At 47.7% G+C, this 23,851-nt stretch overlaps 1 protein-coding gene across 3 annotated transcripts in view; it reads left to right on the forward strand.

Annotated features, from left to right (window-relative positions):
• Zhx2 (zinc fingers and homeoboxes 2) overlaps positions 1 to 23,851 on the forward strand; it is a 145,166-nt gene that overhangs the window by 117,865 nt on the left and 3,450 nt on the right. For all 3 annotated transcript variants that reach the window (NM_199449.2, XM_011245688.3, XM_011245689.3), the window contains exon 3: positions 8,501 to 11,220. In NM_199449.2, coding sequence (NP_955520.1) covers positions 8,706 to 11,216 — 2,511 coding nt within the window. In that variant the 5' untranslated portion in view covers positions 8,501 to 8,705 and the 3' untranslated portion in view covers positions 11,217 to 11,220. The remainder of the gene's footprint in view (positions 1 to 8,500; positions 11,221 to 23,851) is intronic.

Genomic DNA, 23,851 nt, shown 5'->3' on the forward strand with positions numbered 1-23,851 from the left:
GGATGACTGATGGATCACTTGTTGGGTCTCGAGGGCCTTACCTTCAACGACTATCCCCCCTCTTCCTGACTCCCCTGGCCCCAAAGTTGTCTCTTCTGCCTCTTGGACCCTCCCTGTCTAAAAGGCTCTGACCCTCCATTGCCTGAAACATCAACCTTCCGCTCCTTAGTGCCGCTGTGCAGCCCCCAAGCCTGCATCTGCTCTCAGGGCTTAGCCTTGTCAAGCCCGGGAGGCACCTTTCTTGTTTTCAGGAGGAGGATTACGGTCCTCAGTTCAGATGAGCTGTCATTTTCCTTCCCTGCACCCTTCCACCTTTGAACTCCTGCTCACTAGGGGAGGCTATATGGTATGGGGTCAGATAACATCTGTTCAAATCCCAGCTCTGCCAAGAAATGGCTGTATGTTCTCAGTCAAGACTCGCGCACTCGCTGGTCTTAGCGTTCCCATGGGCGGGCGTTGGAGTTAATCATAGCTACTTTGCAGAGGCATCATAAAGATTCACCCAGGCGGTGTGGAGACTTAGCATCAGCAGGTCACCTGCCTCACGAGATGAAAGAGGAAGAGGCTTCGTGGTTCAAAGCTTCCATCCACGCTTTGTGCTCCGTTGTCATCTTCTCATGGAGGGAGGTTACCCCCATCCTGTACCCGCCCCTTCCAGCTCCCTTCTTTCACATGGTGACCTCAACTCACTGCTCACAGAGAACCTTGGTCCCTGAACCCATGCCTGACCCTGACAGGTGCCTGGTCAGTCTGCCCATTCACAAATCACTTCTGTGCCACCGAAGGGCTTCCAGATGGTGGGCAGGGCCTGGCTCCAGTGTTAATGCGGTAAACTGTGCTCAGACCCCCTAGACTCACAGGTTGAGGTTCTAATAGCCCTAATAGTGTGGAGAGACGCTGGATGAAGGTGATTAGTGTTGAGTTGTTGTGGTGGGCCCTAACCCAGTGTGGAGGTGCCCTTCTGTGAAGGGCAGTTAACCCTGTAAACAACTCTAATGAGATTCACTGAGTTTCTCCTCCTTTCCTCTCACCCCCTCCTCCCCCCACAGAGGCAAGGACAGTTCACTGTTTTTTTTTTTTTTGAAGTGAAGCAATATCAGTGTATTGGAGGTATGTCTGTGCCCAGTCCAAGCCCTTAGAGACACCAAGACCACAACTCACAGCTGTTCTATCGGGGTACTGGCCATTCATTCCAGATAGAACTCTGTATCTCAATGTCTTTTATCCATTCATTTACTCATTTCTATTTTTTATAAGATTTGGTTTTCTTTCTGTGCATGCATGTGAGCCTGCACGTGCGTGTATATGCACCGCATGCATGTCGGGGAACCACAGGATGGAAAGGATATTGGATTCCCTGGAACAGGAGTGTACAGTGTTTGTGAGCCACCATGAGGATGCTGGCCACTGAAGCTGGGTCCTCTGAGACAGCAGTAAACCCTTTTAACTTCTGAGCCGTCAGGTCTACCCTCCAGCCTCTGACTTGTTTCTATTCTTGCCTGCTTTGACCCAGTGCATCTCAGGCTTTGCTCGGAACACTTTAGCTTCTGTGCCAGTGAGTACCAGGCTGCAAGGTGACAACCTTGACCATGGCTCACATGCCCAGACAGATACCCCCAAGCACTTGGCTCTACACACCCCCAGACCTTGCTTCCCAAGGCAGTGTTTCCCCCCAACCCTTCCCGTGAGACCCAAGAGATGAGCTCCACAGGGGTTCCGCATAGCAGGAGCCCTCTCTGGTTTCAATCTTTTCCCTCCCTTTTAATCCACCCTGGCTTTCATGTGTGCTTGCTGAGAAAGTTTTAGACGTTAGTGCATGTTTTGAACCAGTCTTGGAACCCAGAGAAGTGGAACGCCTATTCCATTACAATCTGCCTTCTCTCTCGGACTCACTTAGTAGATTAGAATCATTTTGGTACTTTCTGTAAAAAAAAAACCCCTTTCTCTCCCTCACTCACCTCTGACTGGTGTCTCTGTTCTACATAAATGAAGTCTCTGTTCACTCCCTCTTTTTGGAAAATTAAAACTCAGATGTTCCACACCCCTTGGCCACTGGGTGAGACACATCCTCCTGTGTCAACAGTGCCCGTGCAGAATGTTGGAGGCGTCCCCTTCCGGTATTCTTCCACTTACGTAGCTCAGCACCCGCCCACTACATGCGTGCACATACGTGTGCACCCATGCATACACTGTCAAACGTTCCTGAGAGCTTTTACCTTACCTTGCCACTCTATTTGAATAGCTCACTACAGTCCCCACAAAAAGCTTTTCCATTCTTCTCATGCGGTTACCAGACTTATTAAAGCCAAAGCCTGGACCTGCCAGCCTTAACCACCTAGGATCAGCCCCCTGTCGTCCACAGACAGCAATGAGAGACAGGGGCTGGAGGAGATTTATTCCATAGAACCACACAAGAAGAAGAACCAGGAGGAAAACAAAGTAGAAGTCTACTGGGCCCAAGTTCACCTTCAGATCGCTAATGTGAGGTCCAAGGTTGTTGTTGTTGTTTTGTTTTGTTTTTTCAATTAATTAATTTATTTTTATTTTAGGTGCTTTAGTGTTTTGCCTACATGTGTGTCTATGAGAAGTTGTCATATCCCCTGCACCTGGAGTTACAGACAATTGTGAGCTGCCATGTGGGTGCTGGGAATTGAACCCTGGTCCTTTGGAATCACAAGTCATGCTCTTAACCACTGAGCCATCTCTCCAGCCTAGAGGTCCAGGTTTAAATAAAGGGAAAGAGGTATACAGTCCTAGTGAAGGTGTGGGCCCGCCTGCATATTTAGCTCCTGCCTTTGTGTCTATCCTACAAGCTGTCAGAAGTATGTGGTAGCTCTTTCTAGGAGACATGCCCCACCTCTAACTGACACCAAGGTCTCACCCATTCCATTCCCTTATGTGGTACTATAAAAAAATCCCCCACCTTTAATCCCAGCATTTAGGAGGCAGAGGCAAGAAGATCTCTGAATTTGAGGTAGCCTGGTCTACAGAGTGAGTTCCACCGCAATCAGGGCTACACAGAGAAACCCTGTCTCAAAAAAAACAAAACAAAGCCAGGCAGTGATGGCACATGACTTTAATCCCAGCACTTGGGAGGCAGAGGCAGGTGGATTTCTAAGTTTGAGGCCAGCCTGGTCTACAGAGTGAGTTCCAGGACAGCCAAGGCTACACAGAGAAACCCTGTCTCGAAAAACAAAATAAAAATTTAAAAAATTAAAAACAAATCAAAAAGAAAACGAAAGAAAATTGCAATTCCTTAGAGTACATTTCTCAATTGGCTGATAGCCAAAGAGAGGTGTTATAGGCATGGACTGGAGTAGGATCTTATATGTCACAACAAAGTCTAGGAACAGATAATAGAAACAGAGACTCTTTATGAAGACACAGAAAGCACACCTGAGCCTAGAAGCAGGGCCAGAGAGCTGGAGACAGATACCAGCTCTAAGTAGTGTTCAACTCCCACCCCAAGAGCGGCAAGCCTTTGTGGGTCATCCATGTAGCACCCAGCGTCTCCCACACGTCTGTATCCTGTACCATCCTGCTCATGTTCTCTCCTTTATATGCAGCCCTGACAGGGAGAGGTTTGTAGTCTTCTGACAGCTGGTTTCTTTCATGTCAGTCTTGATGTCTCTCTCCTCACCCCACGCTCCTGCCACAGAGAGGCACAGTGTAGCTCTTAAGAATGTCTTTACCCCTTCTAGGATGGCTGCTTATGGCACTGCCCATGAGACTGTCCCCTGTGGCAGTGAATATGGTAACTACTCCACTTGTGACTTTAATTAAATGCAAAGAGCCGTATGTAGCTGGTGGCTCCCAAACTGAACAGCACAGGTCTAGAGCAATAGCCAACCCATAAGCAAATGAGTAGCTATGCTCTTAACCACTAAGTAGAACAATTTAGTGTTAGTTATTGGAAAGTGCTTTGAAGAAAGCAAAGAAAGTGAAGAAACAGTATTGGGGAGAAGTTCACTTGCAAAGAAATGATAGTCAGGAATGCCCTCAGAGGGGGTGGGGGTGGATTATCTGACAAGAGGCCCTGTGGTGGAAGTGTCGCTCCTGCTCGAACAGCTGGAGCGTGTCAGCAAAGCAGAGGGGGCATGGGTCAGGATATGTCCAAACTTGCAGGCTGTTACAAAAGAGTGGAGTTCACTGTGGTGTGAAACCAGAGAAGCTGCGAGAAGCACCCAGAACCAGCTCTGGTCTTAACACACGTCCCTCTGTTGCTCCGGAGATGCAGCCGAGGATTTGTGGGTGGCTGTGATATAAATCCAGGCTAGAGATAATGGCAGCTTCTCTCAGAGCTGAACAGGTGCCTCTGAAGAGTAGAGTGGACAGGACTGCTGGTGAGACGGCTGTGTAGATCCGAGGCCCAAGTGGGCAATGGCGGAGCCCTGACAGACTTGAGTGCTCATGAGGGGAGCGCATGTTTGAGGGGGATGAAATTCGAAGAGGAGCAGGGGGTTGGAAGAAGCCGATGTTAGCACCCAACTACAGACTTCAGCTGCAGCCCCTGCAGCCCCGAGAAGGTAATCGTGCAACCCACCCCAATATGCCAAGAGAAATGGAGAAAAGCAGAAAGAATTTTTATCCTTTTATTTTATTATTTTATTTGGATTTTCTAAACAGGGTTTCTCTGTAGTCATGGTTATCCTGGAACTCACTCTGTAGACCAGGCTGGCCTCCAACTCAGAGATCCATCTGCCTCTGCCTCTTGCGTGCTAGGATTAAGGGCGTGCACCACCACTGCCGGGTGAGAAATTTTAATCAGAGTGTTGGGAAGAGCAAAATTAAAGGAGTCTAGTGACTACAGGTTCATCTTCTAAGAATTGATACGAGCTATGGGTTTAAAAGAGGGAGAACTGGGGCAAAAGGTGTGTAGTTAAGAAGACCTGGTTCAAAGTATGATCCCGTGCATCACTGTCTGATAAGTGATATAATAACAAATTCATCTGTCAATCACTGTTATAGTCAGGATCCCTTCAGGATAAGCTACGCCGCCTCTCTATCAGAGATCTCACCTTAGGGTGGCCCACCCTGTAGGATTTGCCATTACTGGAATCCACAGTGACTGCAGCTTTAAGACAATGACTCTTTGTGCCTTAAACCTTAAAGGAGGCTGGCACAACTTAGATAGGGACACATGTCTTAATGATGAGCATGCCTGGGCCAAGTCAAGTGAGAGTCTGAATCAACGTAAAATAGACAGACACGGAATGAAGGCAGAGGCGTCCAGCGTCCATCCGGCTTAGTTACCTTTGGAGCCTGAGAAAGGAGTCAGTATTTCTCAGCAAAATCAGCTTCCCAGAGTCTGACGCAAGTACAGCCATCAGAGGGATGTGGTCGCTCTCTGCCCTGCTTTTCCCATGGTGGCTCCTTGCTGCCACTCCAGAGGGACATGCACCCACTGTTGACAGAGTGCTCCATCCAGAAAACACCAGTGTCCCAGTGACAGGGAGATCAGGCTCTTGTGCTCACCAGGGGGCACTGGCCCTTTCCTGAGTCCTATGCAGTTTGGCCCCTGAGCCCTAGTGTCTCACAAAGTTGCCCGTTATATAGGTTCTTCACTTCTGTCCTTGAGTCCTGTCCTAAGTGGAACACAAAAGCCAGTAAGTCATCTATTCCGCTCACTTCTCCTAGATGTGAGATACCCTTGTCTCCAAACACCCTCGTCCTCATTCTAAATACACAATGACAATAAAAGTAGTCACAAAGTAAATGACATTGAGATGCCAACAGTGGCCTAGCCCAGCAGTTCCCTAGAACTAATATTTGTTTGATGCAGTTCCAATCAAAATTCAAACAGGATTGTATTTTGCTGTTGATTCTGCTTTATGAGAATAATCAAAATATCCAAGAAAGGGTTGGGGGGAAGGGGCAGGGAGGAGCAAAGAGGAACCACCATGATGTTAACATGCACTCCAAATATTTAAAAAATAAATTAATAGTAAGCCCCAGAAGCTAGACCAGATGTGGACTGGGCACCTAGGAACAAGCTGTAGTAAATGTAAAATGTAGTATGTGGTGAAGGTGTTTCGTACACCCTACATAACACAGGCTGCTGAGATAACCCACAATTGCTCAAGGAAAAGTGGTTGTACTTAACTTGAGTGTGTTATACTTAACTCAAGATAAATTCAGTACTGGTGACTCAAATGTAAAACAAAAACCATTCAGTTGGCAGGAGTTGGTAGCAGGACACCTATAACGCCAGCATTTAGCAAGCTGGGGCTGGAAGCCTGCTGGGAGTTTGAGGTAGGCCTGAGCTGTACATAGCAAGTAGCCATGGCTTAATAGCAAGGCCCTATCCTACAAAACAAAAGCAAACAAACAAACAAAATTAAGCAAAAGGCTCTGAAGAAACCGTAGATTCCTTATTAGCAATTAGTCAATATGATTTAAGTGAATGGTCAGCATGTAAAAAGAGGAAGCATGGATTAACACATCATCTAAAAACAAACAAACAAGCAACAGGATTTCCAAATATTAAACCATAATGAAAGAAGCCACAAAAGGAAAAAAATGATTAATTTGTTATCTAAAACTTAAGATTTCTATATGTTAGACTTATAAAAATACCCTCATAACAGCTGAAAGGCAGACTTAAATTTTGCAGCAGGGGTGTAACTTGTACAAATTAGTCATAAAGCCACTGAGCACCATAGTAAGGGAGTGACATTAAAAAACAAGGCCGTTCACAGAGAGAGAGAAAGAGAGAGAGAGAGAGAGAGAGAGAGAGAGAGAGAGAGAGAGAGAGAATAAATGGCCAGGAAGCCTTTGAAAACAATGCAGCTTTTGCAGCAGTCAAACCCATGGGAGTAGGTGAGGGGGGTGGCTCGTCGGTGGGTAAAGCCCTTGCTGCATTCAGATCCCCAGAGCCCACATAAGGCCACACATAGTAGTACCTGTCTATGATCTCAGTACTCCCACGGTAATGTAGAAGACAGAGACAGGAGAATCCTCAGAAATTCTCCGTGAGCTAGCCTGTCACACAGACCAGTGCGCAGAAAAAAGACCTTGTCTCAAGCAAGTAGAAGCCAAGGGCTAACTTCCTGAGTTTGTCCTCTGATTACTGTACACATGCAATAGCAGTTACACACCTACACACACACACACACACACAGGTGGGGGGTTGTTTTGTGTTTTTAAAGTATAGGGGCTAGCAAGATGGCTCAGCAATTAAGAGCACGAGGGGCTATCCTACAGGAGCAGAGTTTGGTTCTCAGCACCCACATTAGGTGGCTCACAACTGCCTGCAGCTCCAGGAGATCCGACGGCCTCTTCTGACTCCTGCAGGGATCCACACACAAGCACGCACATAGGAGTAAAATAAACCTTTTTGTTGTTGTTGTTGTTGTTGTTCTAAATCACAGATTCGTCTTGAAACAATTTTCCGTATCTCATTGTCAAGGCCCTTTGGTGGTAGTGCTTCATGGAAGCTGAGCTGGGGAGTCAGAGCCTCTCAGGCATGGCCAGAGGAAAAGGCCATCTGAGGCAAAAATGCAGTCACGTGAGTCAGGAGAACTGTTTCCAGGCCTGTGTCCAAAGGCAGTTTATGACAGCCCAAACTGAGCCAACCATGAGAGCACAGGCCCGAGATCCCAGCACTCAGGAGACTACAGCAAGAGAAGCCAGACTTCACGGCCATCCTAGGCTGTGCTGGGGAGGGCAAGGCCACCCTGGACTCACAAACATACAAAACAGTGTCACGTCCCTATAGTGCAATACTATGCTGCCCCTTTAAGTGAAAATGGGGTACGATTTGAGAGAAAGAAGGAAAGGACTGAGCTTGGATTTGTGGTTTATATTATCCTTTACACAGGCCCTACATTTTCTATACTTGTGTTTTTATGATATGAAGCAACGTGTCTGCATCTATTTTCATTTTTACTGGGTTTTGTTTGGGTTTTTGTTTGTTTGTTTGTTTTTTGTTTTTTTTTTTTTGTTTTTTTTTTGTTTTTTGTTTTTTTTTTTTTTTTTTGATGGTTGTGTTTTGGGACCGAATCTCACTATTTAACTCAGGCTAGCCTTGAAATGACACCCACGATCTTAGTGCCTCAGCCATCTGAGTATGTGCCTCACAGGCAGGTGTCTCCACACCAGGCTCTCTTACAGCGTTGTAATGCCATGGAAACCCATCTGCAGGCCCCAGTTAGGTGTCTTGCCTCTGATGTTGCACAGATAAAAAAGCAACTTGCAACACCTTGCTTATTCTGCACAGCCCACTCTGCACTTCTGAAGAGCCTAGGCTCTTTATTCTCTCCCGTAACTTTGTGTCTCTGAGCATGGAGACCCCAAGCTTGTTTGCTTGCCTGGTTCCACTTTCTTCCCAGAGAAAAGAAGAGAACATTGCCTTTCAAGTTTCTAACCCACTGCCAGCCTGCCATGGGGGTTTACATGTGTGCTTGATTTAGTGCCAGTTGGGGTGGGTCATGGGAACAAAAAGCTGGTTTCTTTTGCATAGCGAAGAGTCGCTGAGTCTGGCTCTGTTCTTGTCCCACAGATAGGAAGCTGCCTGGTTCGCTCAGAGATTGCTACAGTTACAATTGTCTGTGCTGAAATCCTTCTGAAACACTCACCCGGAAGACGTCAGCAACCAAGGGAAGCCAAAGGCATTTGAGAGGGAGTAGAGCCAAAAGCTGAGAATCTCACTGTCCTGCACCCACCCACCCACTCCAGAAAGAAGCTGTTGCTCAGAGGCAGACGGCATGGCAAGCAAACGGAAATCTACAACTCCCTGCATGGTTCGGACATCACAGGTACTGGAACAAGATATGCTGGAGGAGGCAGACAGGGCCAAAGACAAAGGAGCGGGCATGCCACAGTCCGATGTGACAAAGGACAGCTGGGCAGCGGAACCTGAACATTCGTCCAAAGAAACCGAAGTGGTTGAGGTGAAATCTATGGGGGAGAACCTGTCCAAAAAACTACAGGGCGGTTATGAGTGCAAATACTGCCCTTATTCCACGCAAAATCTGAATGAGTTCACAGAACACGTGGACATGCAACATCCTAACGTGATTCTCAACCCCCTCTACGTATGTGCCGAATGTAACTTCACAACCAAAAAGTACGACTCCTTGTCTGACCACAACTCCAAGTTCCATCCGGGGGAGACCAACTTCAAGCTGAAATTAATCAAGCGCAATAATCAGACGGTTCTAGAACAGTCCATCGAAGCCACCAACCACGTCGTGCCCATCACTGCCAGTGGTCCTGGAAGTAGTGATAACGACCCTGGGGTCTCGGTAGGAAAAACCCCCATGACAAAGACAGGAAAGCTGAAGGCAGATGCCAAGAAAGTGCCCAAGAAGCCTGATGAGGCTGCCCCAGAAAACCACATGGAAGGGACCGCCCGCCTGGTGACAGACACAGCTGAGATCCTCGCCAGACTTGGTAGCGTGGAGCTCCTTCAAGATTCACTGGGACATGTCATGCCTTCCGTACAGCTGCCACCAAATATCAACCTTGTCCCCAAGGTCCCCGTCCCGCTGAATACTACCAAATACAACTCTGCCCTGGACACAAATGCTACCATGATCAACTCCTTCAACAAGTTCCCTTACCCCACCCAGGCTGAGCTCTCCTGGCTGACGGCGGCCTCCAAACACCCAGAGGAGCACATCCGAATCTGGTTTGCCACCCAGCGTTTAAAGCACGGTATCAGCTGGTCCCCAGAGGAGGTGGAGGAGGCCCGGAAGAAGATGTTTAACGGCACGATTCAGTCAGTACCCCCGACTATCACTGTGCTTCCTGCTCAGCTGACTCCCACAAAAGTGTCACAGCCCATCCTCCAGACAGCCCTACCATGCCAGATCCTTGGCCAGCCCAGCCTGGTGCTGACTCAAGTGACAAGCGGGTCAACAACTGTCTCCTGCTCTCCCATCACACTTGCGGTGGCTGGGGTGACCAATCATGGCCAGAAGAGACCTCTGGTGACTCCTCAAGCTGCCCCTGAGCCGAAGCGTCCACACATTGCCCAGGTGCCAGAACCTCCACCCAAGGTGGCCAATACCCCGCTCACCCCAGCTAGCGACCGCAAGAAGACCAAGCTACAGATAGCTCACCTCAAGGCAAGCTTCTTACAGAGCCAGTTCCCTGACGATGCTGAGGTCTACCGGCTCATTGAGGTGACAGGCCTTGCGAGGAGTGAGATCAAGAAGTGGTTCAGTGACCACCGCTACCGGTGTCAGAGGGGCATCGTCCACATCACCAGCGAATCCCTTGCCAAAGACCAGATGGCCATTACTGGCACCCGGCACGGCCGCACCTACCATGTATACCCAGACTTTGCCCCGCAGAAGTTCAAAGAGAAAAGCCAAGGACAGTTGAAAACCCTGGAAGACAGCTTTCTAAAAAGCTCCTTTCCCACCCAGGCAGAAGTGGAACGGCTGAGGGTGGAGACCAAGCTGAGCAGGAGGGAAATCGACTCCTGGTTCTCAGAGAGGCGGAAGCTTCGAGACAGCATGGAGCAGGCTGTGTTGGATTCCATGGGGTCTGGCAAAAAGGGCTCAGACGCGGTAGCCCCCAATGGTGCTCTATCCCGACTTGATCAGCTCTCTGGTGCCCAGTTAGCTGGTTCTTTGCCCAGTCCTTCATCAGCAATTGTACAAAATCAAGAACAGGTTCACCTGCTCAGGAGCACTTTTGCAAGAACCCAGTGGCCCACTCCTCAGGAGTACGATCAGTTAGCTGCCAAGACCGGCCTGGTCCGAACTGAGATTGTGCGCTGGTTCAAGGAGAACAGATGCTTACTAAAAACTGGAACGTTGAGCTGGCTGGAGCAGTACCAGCGGCATCACATGTCAGATGACCGTGGTCGTGATGCCGTATCAAGAAAGGTGGCAAAACAAGTTGCTGAGAGCCCAAAGAATGGAAGCGAGGCGGCACATCAGTATGCCAAGGACCCCAAAGCACTCAGCGAGGAGGACTCCGAGAAGCTGGTCCCGAGGATGAAAGTGGGTGGTGATCCAACCAAGGACTGTTTGGCAGGCAAGCCCTCAGAGGCCACCTCAGACAGATCAGAGGGCAGCCGAGATGGCCAGGGCAGTGAGGAGAACGAGGAGTCAGGCATCGTGGACTTTGTGGAGGTGACAGTTGGTGAGGAGGACGCCATCTCAGAGAAGTGGGGTAGCTGGAGCCGGAGAGTAGCAGAAGGCACAGTGGAGAGGGCAGACTCCGACTCCGACAGCACCCCTGCAGAGGCCGGCCAAGCCTAGACAGGTAATTCTGCCTGTTTACTCCAGGGAATGGGCGAATGCAGGTTTCCTTTTTTTTATTGGCAGCGTTAACATAAGACAATGAGTTCCAAGATGTTGACAAAGACAGTATTCTTTTTTAAAATTAATGTATTGATTGTCAATATATATTGACACACACACACACACACACACGCGCGCGCGCGCGTGTGTGTGTGTGTGTGTGTGTGTGTGTGTGTGTGTGTGTGTGTGTGTGTGTGGCAGATATGTCCTTTTTCAAGGTTCTTTGGAATAAGGCCTGATAGTCCTGTAAGCTTGTCTGTCAGGCTGGTCTCAGCAAGATGCCCTGCTGCCTGGGCCTGTTTGGACACCAACCTCCAGGCCTGCTCATACTTGAGTCCTCTCTAACTGTTAGACCAACACACCCTCTGTGTGTATTATGGTCATAGCTGTAGAAAACACACACATACATAACACACACACACAAACCCAAGAAGGAAAGGCGTGTATTGCATCTTTTCCTTTTTTTTTTTTTGTTTTGTTTTGTTTTGTTTTATTTCAAGTTTACCGAATTGGAGACTCAAGGTTGTTGTTTTGCACCTGAAAGGCTTTGACAATGGCTCCTTCCTTGCTTCTGCCTCTCAGGAAAAGGTGCCTCTCTGCTTGCCTCGCAGTAACTCCCTCAAATCCGGGACAAGACCTGTGTAGATTTAGACCTGAGGAGCCACAAAAGCCAGGGAAGGGAGGTTACCATGGTTACTAATGGCCATGTCATCCACATAATGGGACGGGCCTTGAAGCCCTTGGTGCGTTTGCTTCCCAAGAGGTCAGTGCAAGTCAAACCCCAGCGTAGCAGCTTGGCTGCGGGAGAGAAAAGGAGGTGGGAGGAGGGGCTGCTTGGCTGAGAGATCACAAGAGCAGCCTGAAACGCAAGCCTGAAACGCCTGCCATGATCTGACCAGGTGAGCTGCTCCAGAAGTCACTTCAGCCATGGAAGGAGCCTCCCAAGCTACCCTCTCACATAAGGGCTAGAGTCTCCAGGATGGTGGGTATGGTCCTGAAGGAACCCCTAGAAATCACACACCTCATGGTTGATGAACTTAAACAACGTGGGCCAGCCGTGTTGCTCCTTAGTAACTCCATTATTGTATGCTAAAAACAAGGTGTCCAGCAAATCACTGAAACCCTCTGGAAGCTTCTCCCAGCCAGTCCCGGCAATAGTTTAATGCATTGTCAACCCCGGAATATCATCACATCTCCTTGCGGAACTGCCCGTGGATCTGAGCAAGGATATAGCCCAAAGAGGAGGTGCTGGTGATAGGTGGGAGTCCTGAGATCAACAGGAGTATCAACAAGCCACTTCTGTCTGGCTTCCTTGGTGTCTTCCCTCTCTCTAGCCATTTCCCCACCTTCTTAGAACGGCCTGCCAGTCTAGCTGTCTTCCCTGTAGAAGCAGAGTCATTCTGTTTTGTCTTGTCTTGTCTTGGTTTGTGTCTGCATGAATGCTGGAGCTGGCCCTGAGCTTCTCTTCTTGATCTTGATCCATGACAAGAATTTACAACGTTGCTATTTATTCCCACCTTTGAGCAGACAGTAGGTTCCATTCCGTTCAACAGTATATTCTGAGCATCCTGTGGCTGCCATGGTAGATACCAAAAGACAATGGAGGGAGACAGACAGTGCAGTTTCCGTCCCCAACATAGCTCCTGTGGACTGAGGGCAGAGACAGAACTTCCCATCACTAGCAGGTGTGGCATGTGATAGGATGGGGACATGCACTGTAGTGTGGGTACTCATTGGAGGCATACCCAGACTGGATATCATAAGGGGTTAAGGGGACAGAGGAGACTGACTTTGGGGTAGCTTTTAGGAGAGTCAAGAAATTAGACAAAGAAAAGAGTTGCTCAAGCAGAAAGAGCAGCATGGGCCAAGGTCCAGAGATGGCAAAGGGACATTACATGTGAGGACCAGAAGAGGATTGTCATTGCCAGGAAGTACAGCAGCTCTGTTAATGATTAAAAGAAGCAAACTGAAGGCGAAGCTAACTGTCTTCTCTAGGATGCTGAAGCTACTCTGAACCAGCTGTGTTGGCTGAATTGAACATGAGGATGCAAGTACCCCAGCACAGGCTCTTCCCCACAGCTGGGTAAGAGGGAGCCTAGGGGCAGCAGGGTAAGAGAGACGGGGCCACCTGTTGGCATCCCTTCCCCCAAAGGGATACACCATCTGGGTAGGCTAGGATGGCCTCATTCCCTGAGGCCTGAAGGAAACAGAGCTGCAAGGATCACAGGAAGACACCTTAGGGAAGGAGAAGGGAAGACAGGTGAAGGTCTCCAGAGGAGCAGCAGCCTAGCCTGGGATGCCATGTTCTCACCTAGTTCTCTGGCAGAGGTAACTCTATATAGTCTTATAATCCAAAAAGTGAGCCTCAGACAGCAAGAAACCCACATCCCTCCATCCATTCTCCAGCTGGATTCTAGATTCCCACTCTTCCCGATGCCTGTCAGTTCTCTGCATTCTGACAGGCAGAAATGTCCCATTGCTGTTGGTCACAGCCTTTCCTCTCTCCATTTAATAACCCTCCACTGTCTACTCCAGGGTGAGGAGAATGCCCAGGGGTTTGGAAGTTGAGTGTTGAATTAACATCAGACCATTCAGAGATGTAGGAAACTACCTGTATCCCCATTTTCTGTTTATGAGGAAGAATCTCAGTCGTGAGCTGCAGATATTCCTAAACTAGATACTGGAGCTGTTCAGCATCTGCTGGTATCACATATTCATGATGGCCTCTTGACAGTTCAGGGAACTGTGCTATAGAGGAAGGGCCTACAGGCCACACAGGCAGAGCATCTGAAAACCGGCCCAAGACCTAACCAGAAGCACCCCTAAGAGACATCCTCTAACTTACAGGGTGGAAAAAAAGTCTTCCTAAATTATGGATCTCTTAAAATCCATGGGTACTACCTAACTTGTGTATTGGGACCGAGGAGATGGTTCCGTTGATTAAACTGATGGCTGAGAGTCCCTGTACAAGTGTGAGCACAGCAGTGGTACACAGGGGTAATCCCAACACTAGGGAGGCAGAGTCGGGAGGATCTCAGAGCTCACTGGCCAACCAGTTTAGCCAAACCCTACAAGCTCCAGTTTCATGAGAGGTCCTATTTCAAAACCTTAGATGCAGAATGATTAAAGAAGAAACCCAGCATCAACCTCTGACTTATACACACGCACATGCACACACACACACAAGATATATCTAGGAAATTGCAGTTATCTGCAATGGAAACATATATCGTAATCCCAAAAATAATTGATGGTTTTAACCTTATGAAGGTGTTACATGAAACCCAAGATGGCAGAATGGTAGCAAGCCTTGAGAGAAGCAACTCCATGGGGCTCGAGGATTGGATTTTCCCCTACGGGACTCAGTAGTTCCCCTAATCAGCCCCTGAGTATGAATATCTGCAAGCTCCATGTCCGTGGCTCACCTCAGCCTTAAGGTTAGGCGCAACCATCAGTCATCCTTCCCAGTCCTTGGATAACGTTGTATTGGTTCAGGCTTAGGATTTGCATAATTTCTTATTTATCTCATTGATAGATATTGCTTAGAGAGAGGTTAGGAAAATATACTTTTTTCCCTCTAAAACTGAGTCAACCTACTTAGGCAAGACATTCTCAAGCTTATGTCTGAATGTGTGATCAGATGAACTATCTTATTGCTGCTGCTGCTGCTGCTGCGACTGGTGATGGTGGTGATGATGGTGGTGATATGGTAATTATGGTATGATAATGATGATGATGATGTTAATGGTGATGATGATGATGGTGGTGGTGGTGATGCTAGTGATGATAAGCTTCCATTCATTGGCATATACAATATGCTTAGGTTTCTCTGAAACATACCTCACAAGTCCTTTGAACCTCCCCACCATCTAGGGAGTCAGGCACAGCTTTTCCTCCAGCTCATAGAGCACAAAAGCTGTTATCAATTAACACTTGGAACCACCTTTCATCTGTCAGGCCAGTGTCTAATCACTGGGGCCAGCACTTGCTTCAGTGATAGCAACATTCCCTTGCTCAGGCCAACAAACAGAATGCAGTCATAATTTGCTTGGGAGTGGAAGCTAACATTCTGTATTAATTACATTCTTGTTACTGTTAAGAATATAGGGCTGGTGAGATGGCTCAGTGGGTAAGAGCACCCGACTGCTCTTCCAAAGGTTTGGAGTTCAAATCCCAGCAACCACATGGTGGCTGACAACCATCCGTAAAAAAGATCTGACTCCCTCTTCTGGAGTGTCTGAAGACAGCTACAGTGTACTTACATATAATAAACAAATGAATCTTTAAAAAAAAAAAGTATATGACAGAGACAACTTAGGAAACGGAAATTCATCATTGGTTCATAGGAAAAGCACGGGGACAGTGAGGTCACCTCCATCCTCAGCAATGGCTTCACTACAGTGTGGCCCAGGAAGCAGATTAAACAACTCAAAACCACAGAAGATGTAGTCTTCAGAGGCCTGGCCCCAGTGGCTTACTAACACCAGTCATTCCCCACCTCTCAAACACTCAAGAGCCTCTGAAAGAGCCCTAAGATGGGGAAGGAGCCCCAAAGCATAAGCCATAGCACACTGCTCAGCAGGAGCTTCTGAAAGAGAGCCCTAAGATGGGGAAGGAGCCTCAAAACACAAGCCATAGCACACTGCTCAGCAGGAGCCTCAGAGAACCTACTTTGGGCCAGACACTATGAAAGTTCATGGCTTTGCCAAAACAAAAAACCAACACACGGCCCTACCTGGATCTCAGCCTAAGGGGGTAAGACATCCATAAAGCAGAAATCCATCTGGATGGCTCTTTTTTAAAGACTTTTTAAATTTTTATTTTCAATTATATGAACAGAGAGGGTGAGGATTATGCACCCAGGGCAAAGGAGGGCGGAAGAGGGTGTTAGAACCATTGGAGCTGAAGTTACAGGCAATTATGAGCTGCCCATCTTGGATTCTGGGAACCAAACTTGGGTCTTCTGCAAGAACATTATGTATTCTTAATCACTCAGCCCTGTCTCCAACCCCCACCATCTGGACTGTCTTATGAGAACTATGCACACAGAAATTGGAGGAGCCCTGAGGGAAAAAGGTGGCTTTTCTGGTAAAAACTCATATGCGCAAGCTTTCTTCGCGTTCAAACAAAGGAAACTCAGAAACCTGAAAGAAGGCACCAGGATTCACTCAGCCAGTGTCTAAATTTGGCTCTAGATCTCCAGCCACTATCTTCATGGTCTCCAGATTTCTAACAGTTTCCAACTCTTGATGATTTAGCAATAGCTCAGGGAGGGTGTGAAATGTTAATAAAAATAGCAATAATAATAATTGCCATGGTTTAGCTTCCTTAAAATACTTAAGGCTGCTTAATTGTTACATGTTGGATACAACTTAGGGTCCAGAATATTTATACACACATATATATAAATATACATATATATCCATCCCTCACACACTGTACAGATTAGTTGTCGATATATAGATGAGTGAACAAATGAATATAAATGAGTGAATGAATGAGAATGAATGAATGAATGTATGCTAATCATTAGTTTTCCTCCTCTCTTCCCCACTAGACTCTTGAAGTCAAGGGCCCCACCTCACCTCTTCAGTCCCTGGTTCCCTGTGCACAGGCAGAAGAGACACTCAGTCATGGGTGTCTCTGTCCATCAGCTAGTAAGGCAGGCTGGACGGTTTCGAATGAAAGGAGGCTGATTTGGGCTACACTCCTGGAAGTGCATAGTTGAGTGACCATCTGGTGTTGGCCTTCTTGCTGGTAGAATCCCAAAACAGTTCAGAGACAGGAAGCATGGAATATGTGGGTGGGTGGGAGAAAAGGAGGGAGGGAGAGATTATGGAGAGAGAGAGAGAGAGAAAGAGAGAGACTGTGTGTGTATGTGAGAGAGAGAGAGAGAGAGAGAGAGAGAGAGAGAGAGAGAAGGAGGGATCATGGAGAGAGAAAGAGGGAGGCATCATGGAGCATATCTGTGTGTATGTGTATGTATATGTGTGTGAGAGAGAGAAGGAGGGATCATGGAGCATGTGTGTGTGTCTGTGTGTGTCTCTGTGTATGAGAGAGAGAACAAAGGATCATGGAATGGGGGGCGTGAGTGCATGCATGTGTGTGTGTTTCCTGATATCTCTCTATCTTGTGTTTTAATTATAATTACTAAAACCATGTTATTTGTGCAGACTTGGGGTTTCTTTATGACATCCTTGGGCATGCTTTAGTTATGTCCCCCCCTTCACTCCCACACCTCCTTCTTACTCCCTCCGAGTCACTCTGGTGCTCCCAAGGCTAGTGCTGGCTTGTTTTGCTCCCTTGCTTTTGTTGTTTGTCTTTCTGTGTCTGGGTTACTTCTCTTAACACAGCGAGTTCCAGATCCATCTGTGACAAGATTTCGTTTTCCTTTCTAATGAAATGCTCCATTGTGTTGCATGCACAATATCGGGTTCTGACTGCCTGACTGTCTTTTGATAGGCACTGTAGACTTACTGCATATAGACACATGGCTCTTGTGGACCAGGCTTCAGTCAACATGGCTGTGTAGATATCTCTAGTTTGTGTTCCCTTGAGTCCTTTGGCTATAGAGCTAGATCAGAGAGCTAGAGCTCTGTTTTTAGGTTTTTGTTTTGTTTGATGTTGTGGTGGAGGGTGGCTGGATTTTGTTGTTGTTGCTTGTTTGTTTCTAAGGAACTTCCATACTTTACACACCACACTGCTGCCTATTGTAACAGTTACCTTTCTTGTTGCAACCAAATACCTGATGAGAAGTGATTTAAGGAAAGAAAGGGCTCTTTCCTACTTAGAATTCCAGGGATACATCTTATCATGGTGGGAGACTCACAGTGGCAGGAGCAGGGGCCAGCTGGCCACCTTGCATGAGCAGTCAGGAAGCCAAGAGAAAGAGGATGGGACCCTGAAATAAAACAGCTCACTTCCTCCAGCAAAGCTCTACCTAGCAAAGCTTCCGCACCTTCCAAAACATCATTACTAGCTGGGAACCAAGTGTTCAAGCACATGAACCCGCAGAGGACACTTGTCACTCAAGCCAAACACACAAGCCAAATACACAAAACACTATGGCCAAAGTGTAACTTCTCAATACCTGTCTTAGGGTTTTTCTGCGGTGAACAGACACCATGACCAAAGCAACACTTACAAGGACAACATTTAATTGGGGCTAGCTTACAGGTTCAGAGGTTCAGTCCATTTTCATCAAGACGGAAACATGGCAGAGTCTAGGCAGACATGGTGCAGTAAGAGCTGAGAACTCTACATCTTCGTCCGAAGACTGCTAGGAGAAAACTGGCTTCCAGGCAGCTAGGAGATGGGTCTGAGAGCCCACTCCCTCAGTGACAAACCTACTCCAACAAGGCCACACCTACTCCAAGGCCACACCTTCAAATAGTGCCACTCCCTGGGCACCACAGTGCCCAAAGAAACCAGCACTTTCACGTGGTTTGCTTTATTGGTATATTTACTCGGTTAAAGTAGTCTTAAAACTGAATCCATAGACTTGTCCAAAGTTCCCTGTAAGATCGGATGCTCATGAAACTCCTGTAGCTCCCCAGAAAAGGGGACTGTGCTCAGCATCATCTGTGTCCCTGCTGAGGAAGTCTGAGTCTCTGGGTGGGTGAAGGGAGAGAGTGACGGTGGACAACACCAAAGCATGAATTACAGCAACCGTTTAGTTGCTGTAAGGCTCAGTGAGGCTCCCATAACAGAATCCCAGAATGCTTAAGTAACATTATTTTTCACAGTTCTGAAGGCTCGAAGATCACGGTCAAGAGCTAGTCAGAGCCACTAGTATCCAGCGAGGTTGCACTCTTTGGTTTACGGAAGGCCGCCTTCTCAGTCCATGCCCACATGGACTCTCCACTGTGTGCTCACACCCCCCAGGATCTTTCTCTCTGCTTACCCAGTCCTATTAGATTAGGATGTAATTCTTCTATAGTCAGTTACCTACCTCAAGGTCTTATCTGCAAATACAGGGCTATGATATGCACATACGGGCCAGTCTGTAACACCTAAAGAGCTTTCTGCTGCTGCTGCTGTTGTTGTTGTTGGAATTAAATGAGATAATACATGAGCGCCCCTAGGTGCCGGCATTAAGAGCGGCGGCACCTGTTCAGTAGAGACACCTGTGAACTTTTTTTTTTTTTTTTTTTTTTTTTGCCTTTGCATATGGTGAGCTTGGCTCGTTATTTCCTGCCTTTCCAGACTGGCATTTTCTGTCGTGGACCCGTCTCATGCAAGCTCATGCCATCCACTCACTGTATATCAAGACGGGTGTGCTTGAGAGGCCTGTGACAGCAACATGGGCTGGCATTCGCTGAGGACTGACCATGCCAGGCACAACTCAAGCACCTTACACCCGATCATTCATCCTTCTCAGTAACTCTGCAGTCAGCGTGAGTTTCTTCGTGTATGGCCCATAGAAAGAAGCAAAGAAAGATGACTTACCCACAGTCAATCCAGATAGAAAGTAGTTTAGGATTCAAACCCAAACCTAGATGTATAACCCGATTGGCCTATGGGCATGTTTTAGTCGTTACTTCATGTCGGAGGTCCCAGCTATATAAGAAAGCTAAGTGACTATAAGCCAGTCTAGGGACCAGCCAACAGCCTCCTCTATAGTCCCTGCTTGTACTACTCCCTTGGCTGTGAACACAGTGAGTTTCTAGACAGAGGCAATGTGGTGTGGACTAACAGACAGGCCTGCTTTCAAGTTCCTGCCTTGACTTCCCTTAATGATGGACTGTGTGTGCTCTAGAATAGTAAGCTCAAACAAACCCTTCCTCCCGTAAGTTGCTTTTGGTTAAGGGGGGTTTATAACAGCAACAGAAATGAAACTGAAATGCCACTTTCAGAGTCCCCCCTGATAGAACTAAGATTTGATTCCACTGTAGTTAGATTCTCTTATACCCCAGTGGGTTCTGCCAGCCAGTGGAAGGGAGAAGAAGGAGCCACATGGCCCATAGATGCCAACCGCACTTGAGCCCCCTGATCAGCCTGGGGTGGGATTTACCCAACCTTTGGGTCTCAGCAAGTTCTCCTACTCAGAAGCCCCCTGCCCCCAAGCTATCCTATAAATGAGAGCTTTAGCCAGATGAGGCAAACTGGACCCAGATCTGCTCTGGGGTCAGCTTGGAATGACAGTTTTCTAAGTCGCCTTGGAAGTTGCTTAATCCCCTTTCATGTCAACTTAAGTTCTCTTCCTGAGTTCTAATTAAAGTCAGACCATTGCCCTCTGCCCCCAAGGAGACAAATGACTCGGAAATGTTATGGAGAGCTTTAGACATAGACAAGAGAATGGTGTTGGGGGAGCTTGAGGGTCACACTGTGGGTAGAATGGTGCAGTATCTTCTAGAGATCTGCTGTCCTGTGGAAGTGCCTAGAGTGCCATAGTGAACAACCAGGTATTATATACTACAAATATGTTAATAGGGCAGATTTCATATTAAGTGTCCTTACCACCAGGAAAAAAATAACCAGGGAGGAAACATTTTGGCAGGGGACAAATATGCTTACACTGACACTATTGTGAATATGTGTACATCCAAATTCACCAGACTGTATACATTGTCATGCGAGGTTTTGAATACCAGTAAAGTGGGGGGGAGGATTACTGTCAGAATGTAAAGTTAGAATCTAGCCTCTACTGGGTGGGTTACAATGCCTGCAGCAGCCTTCTCTCTCACTTTCACAGATAGCAACAGGCATCCTGCTGAGACATGGTCTCTGGGCCCCTAAATAATAGACAACCCAGTGCCCAGGGTGAGGGTTGTGGGGGGGGGAGTCAGAGTACATCAAAGCAACACACCCTGCTCTCTCCACCCTTCCATGCCTCTGCTTGGGAATCTGGGAATGAGAGAGCATGGCTGCAGGCTCTTGCAATGAAACCCATCCCTACCCTCAAAGCTCTAAGAAGAGACTCCCTCCTCTGCCACACCGGCTCTGATTGTCTTCCGAGCCCTGGCCATGCTGTCTGTCTCTGTCACGGGGGCCTAAGCTATCCTCAGAGTCTCCCCCATGTTGTTGCCTTTCTGTCTCTCTAGCCATGGCTATTAAAAAACTCTTCTAGTACACCCTTTATTCCCCCAGGAATCTAGCTCTGTATCCTCTTGAACCCACCCCTATCCAAAACCTTATGGTGACCGACAGAGGAACCACAGTTTTTTTTTGTTTTGTTTTGTTTTAATAAAAAGCAACATTTAATTGGGGCTGGCTTACAGGTTCAGAAGGAACCACAGTTAAACTGAAAGCAGTTTTCTTCCCAACAGCAACAGAGGACCCATGATTATTGGGTGAAATGGTTAGCATAGAGCCAGCCCTCGGTGAGTAAGCAGTACACTTGCTTAGCCTATCTACACACACATACACACACACAAATTCCAGATGAAAGACCAAAGCCAGACTCCCAGGCTCCATGCCACTGGAATCAGGATTTATGGCACATCAGTGTGACGGGCATTTTAACATGCCCCACTGCAAATCTGGACACATTTGGTACTTTTTGAACCCTGGGCAAGTTGGATTCAAGGCTCCCTTTCTGCTCCCTCATTGGTGAAACAGCGTCCCAGCCTACGTAACTGCACGGCCCTAAGAAGCCTAACCTTTAGAGTCTAAGAGATATAACTGTCAGCTTCAGATACGGGCACAGTGGCTGTACATCCCCTCTGACCCCACAAGGAAAGCATCTTCCCTTAACAAATGTGTTGAGAGACGGCTGCGGCTGGCTTGGATGACGACCTCCCAAAATATCCACATAGAACACAGCATTGTCCCGAGGGGGCTGGTGATGGTTTGTTTATGCTTGGCCCAGGGAGTGGCACTATTAGGAGGTGTGGCCTTGTTGGAGTAGGTTTGTCATTGTGAGTGTGGGCTTTAAGATCCTCATCCTAGCTGCCCTGAAGCCAGTACTCTGCTAGCAGCCTTCAGATGAAGATGTAGAACTCTCAGCTTCTCCTGCACCATGCCTGCCTGGATGCAGCCATGCTCCCATCTTGATGATGATGAACTGAACCTCTGAACCTGTAAGCCAGCCCCAATTAAATGTTGTCCTTATAAGAGTGGCCTTAGTCATGGTGTCTGTTCACAGCAGTAAACCCTTAAGAACAAGCTAGACTGAGTATGGTGAGGCCATTGAGAGGAAACGGTACCAGACCTAGGAAAGCGTTCATCCTTGCTTCCAACGGCTCTCCAGCTCCTCCCTGGAATGTGATGGACAAGATGAGCCATGAATGGACATCTGCACGCCAGCAGCCACAGAGGACAAGGGACTTATCTTCAGCCTCATAGTGTCACCAGCAGCCAGTTATCACTGAAGTAGAGGAATAGGGTAGTTTGGGAGACAGATAGACAAATAGATAGACAGACAGACAGAATATAAGAATATGTTATGGGAAGATATTCACCATCTCTCTCAGATAATGGAGTTATTCTCTCCCAAGTTCTCAGGGGCTGGAAAGAAAGTCCTATGGTGGAAAAAAGAAAAAAAAAAAGCTGATTCTGGGGGTTTTTGTTATTGTTGTTGTTTTGATTTTTGTTTGTTTTTTCATGTTTTGCCAACATGTAGAATACTAGGGAAACAGATTTTGCCAAAGAATTAGTATTTTCAACATGATAAATTATCCTCAGGACAGATGTAGGAGGCTTCCTGTCCCTGGGTTATACTGAGGTTGGATTTCCTTGTGGTAAAGCCTTTCTAATGGAGGCCATAAGAAAGTGTGCCTAGTGGCCTTGCAGTTTCCTCCAAAGCTCTGGGGTGAGGTGACCCACGGGGCATGCCTGCTCTGCTGGGTGGTATCCAACCAAGCGATAAGACTCCCTAGGGAAGTAGTGAGGGCTACCCAGACACAGCACAGTGATAGGTTATAAAGAAAACAACCAAGGCTCCAGGGTGGACTTTGTCACTCGCTGGACAGCAGTTACGGCTGGAACAGCTCCTCGCTCGCTCTGCGTTTCCACTCACTAACAAATGCCGGTTGAGTATCCCATGTGTGCACTCCAGGGAGATAGTGGCTAGGGCCAGCACCAAACACTACGGGTACCACAAATGGCCTGACCACCTCACACCCACATACAATCAACCAGACAACTGAAGGCAGTATGTGATGGCCACTCTGGAAGGTATCTTGGATGTGTGACTTGGGGACAACTCTGTGTGTGATGAGGTCAGGGACTGGAAGAACAGCGAGCTGGTGAAATGGAAAAGAACAGGCAAAATATTCCCCGCCCATGTCTGATCTCATTCCTGAGGGGCCTGAGGCTTCATAGAGGCTGGGCCTTGTTCCCAGAGCAGCATGTCAAGGTGGTACAGAGAGGAAGCAGAGTGACCCAAGAATGCCCCTCAATAACACGGAAGCAGGACCATACCCAGTGTGCCAGGGCCTCTCTCTGATCAGGAGCCCGATACTGGCATACACTGACGGAAGAATGACTGCTGCAGATGGCGAAGGGGACCATGGGATCAGAACTAGCTCTGTCAACCATGCTTCCTTCAATGTGCACACAATAGGACTGTGAGGAGCACAGACTCGTTCACTCTCACTTTACACGTAGCAGGACCGTGCACTGTAAAGGAAACAAGACTAGCCTATGGAGCA

This window comes from Mus musculus, chromosome 15 (genome assembly GCF_000001635.26).
Source record: "Mus musculus strain C57BL/6J chromosome 15, GRCm38.p6 C57BL/6J".
In the NCBI taxonomy this organism is placed as follows: Eukaryota; Metazoa; Chordata; class Mammalia; order Rodentia; family Muridae; genus Mus; species Mus musculus.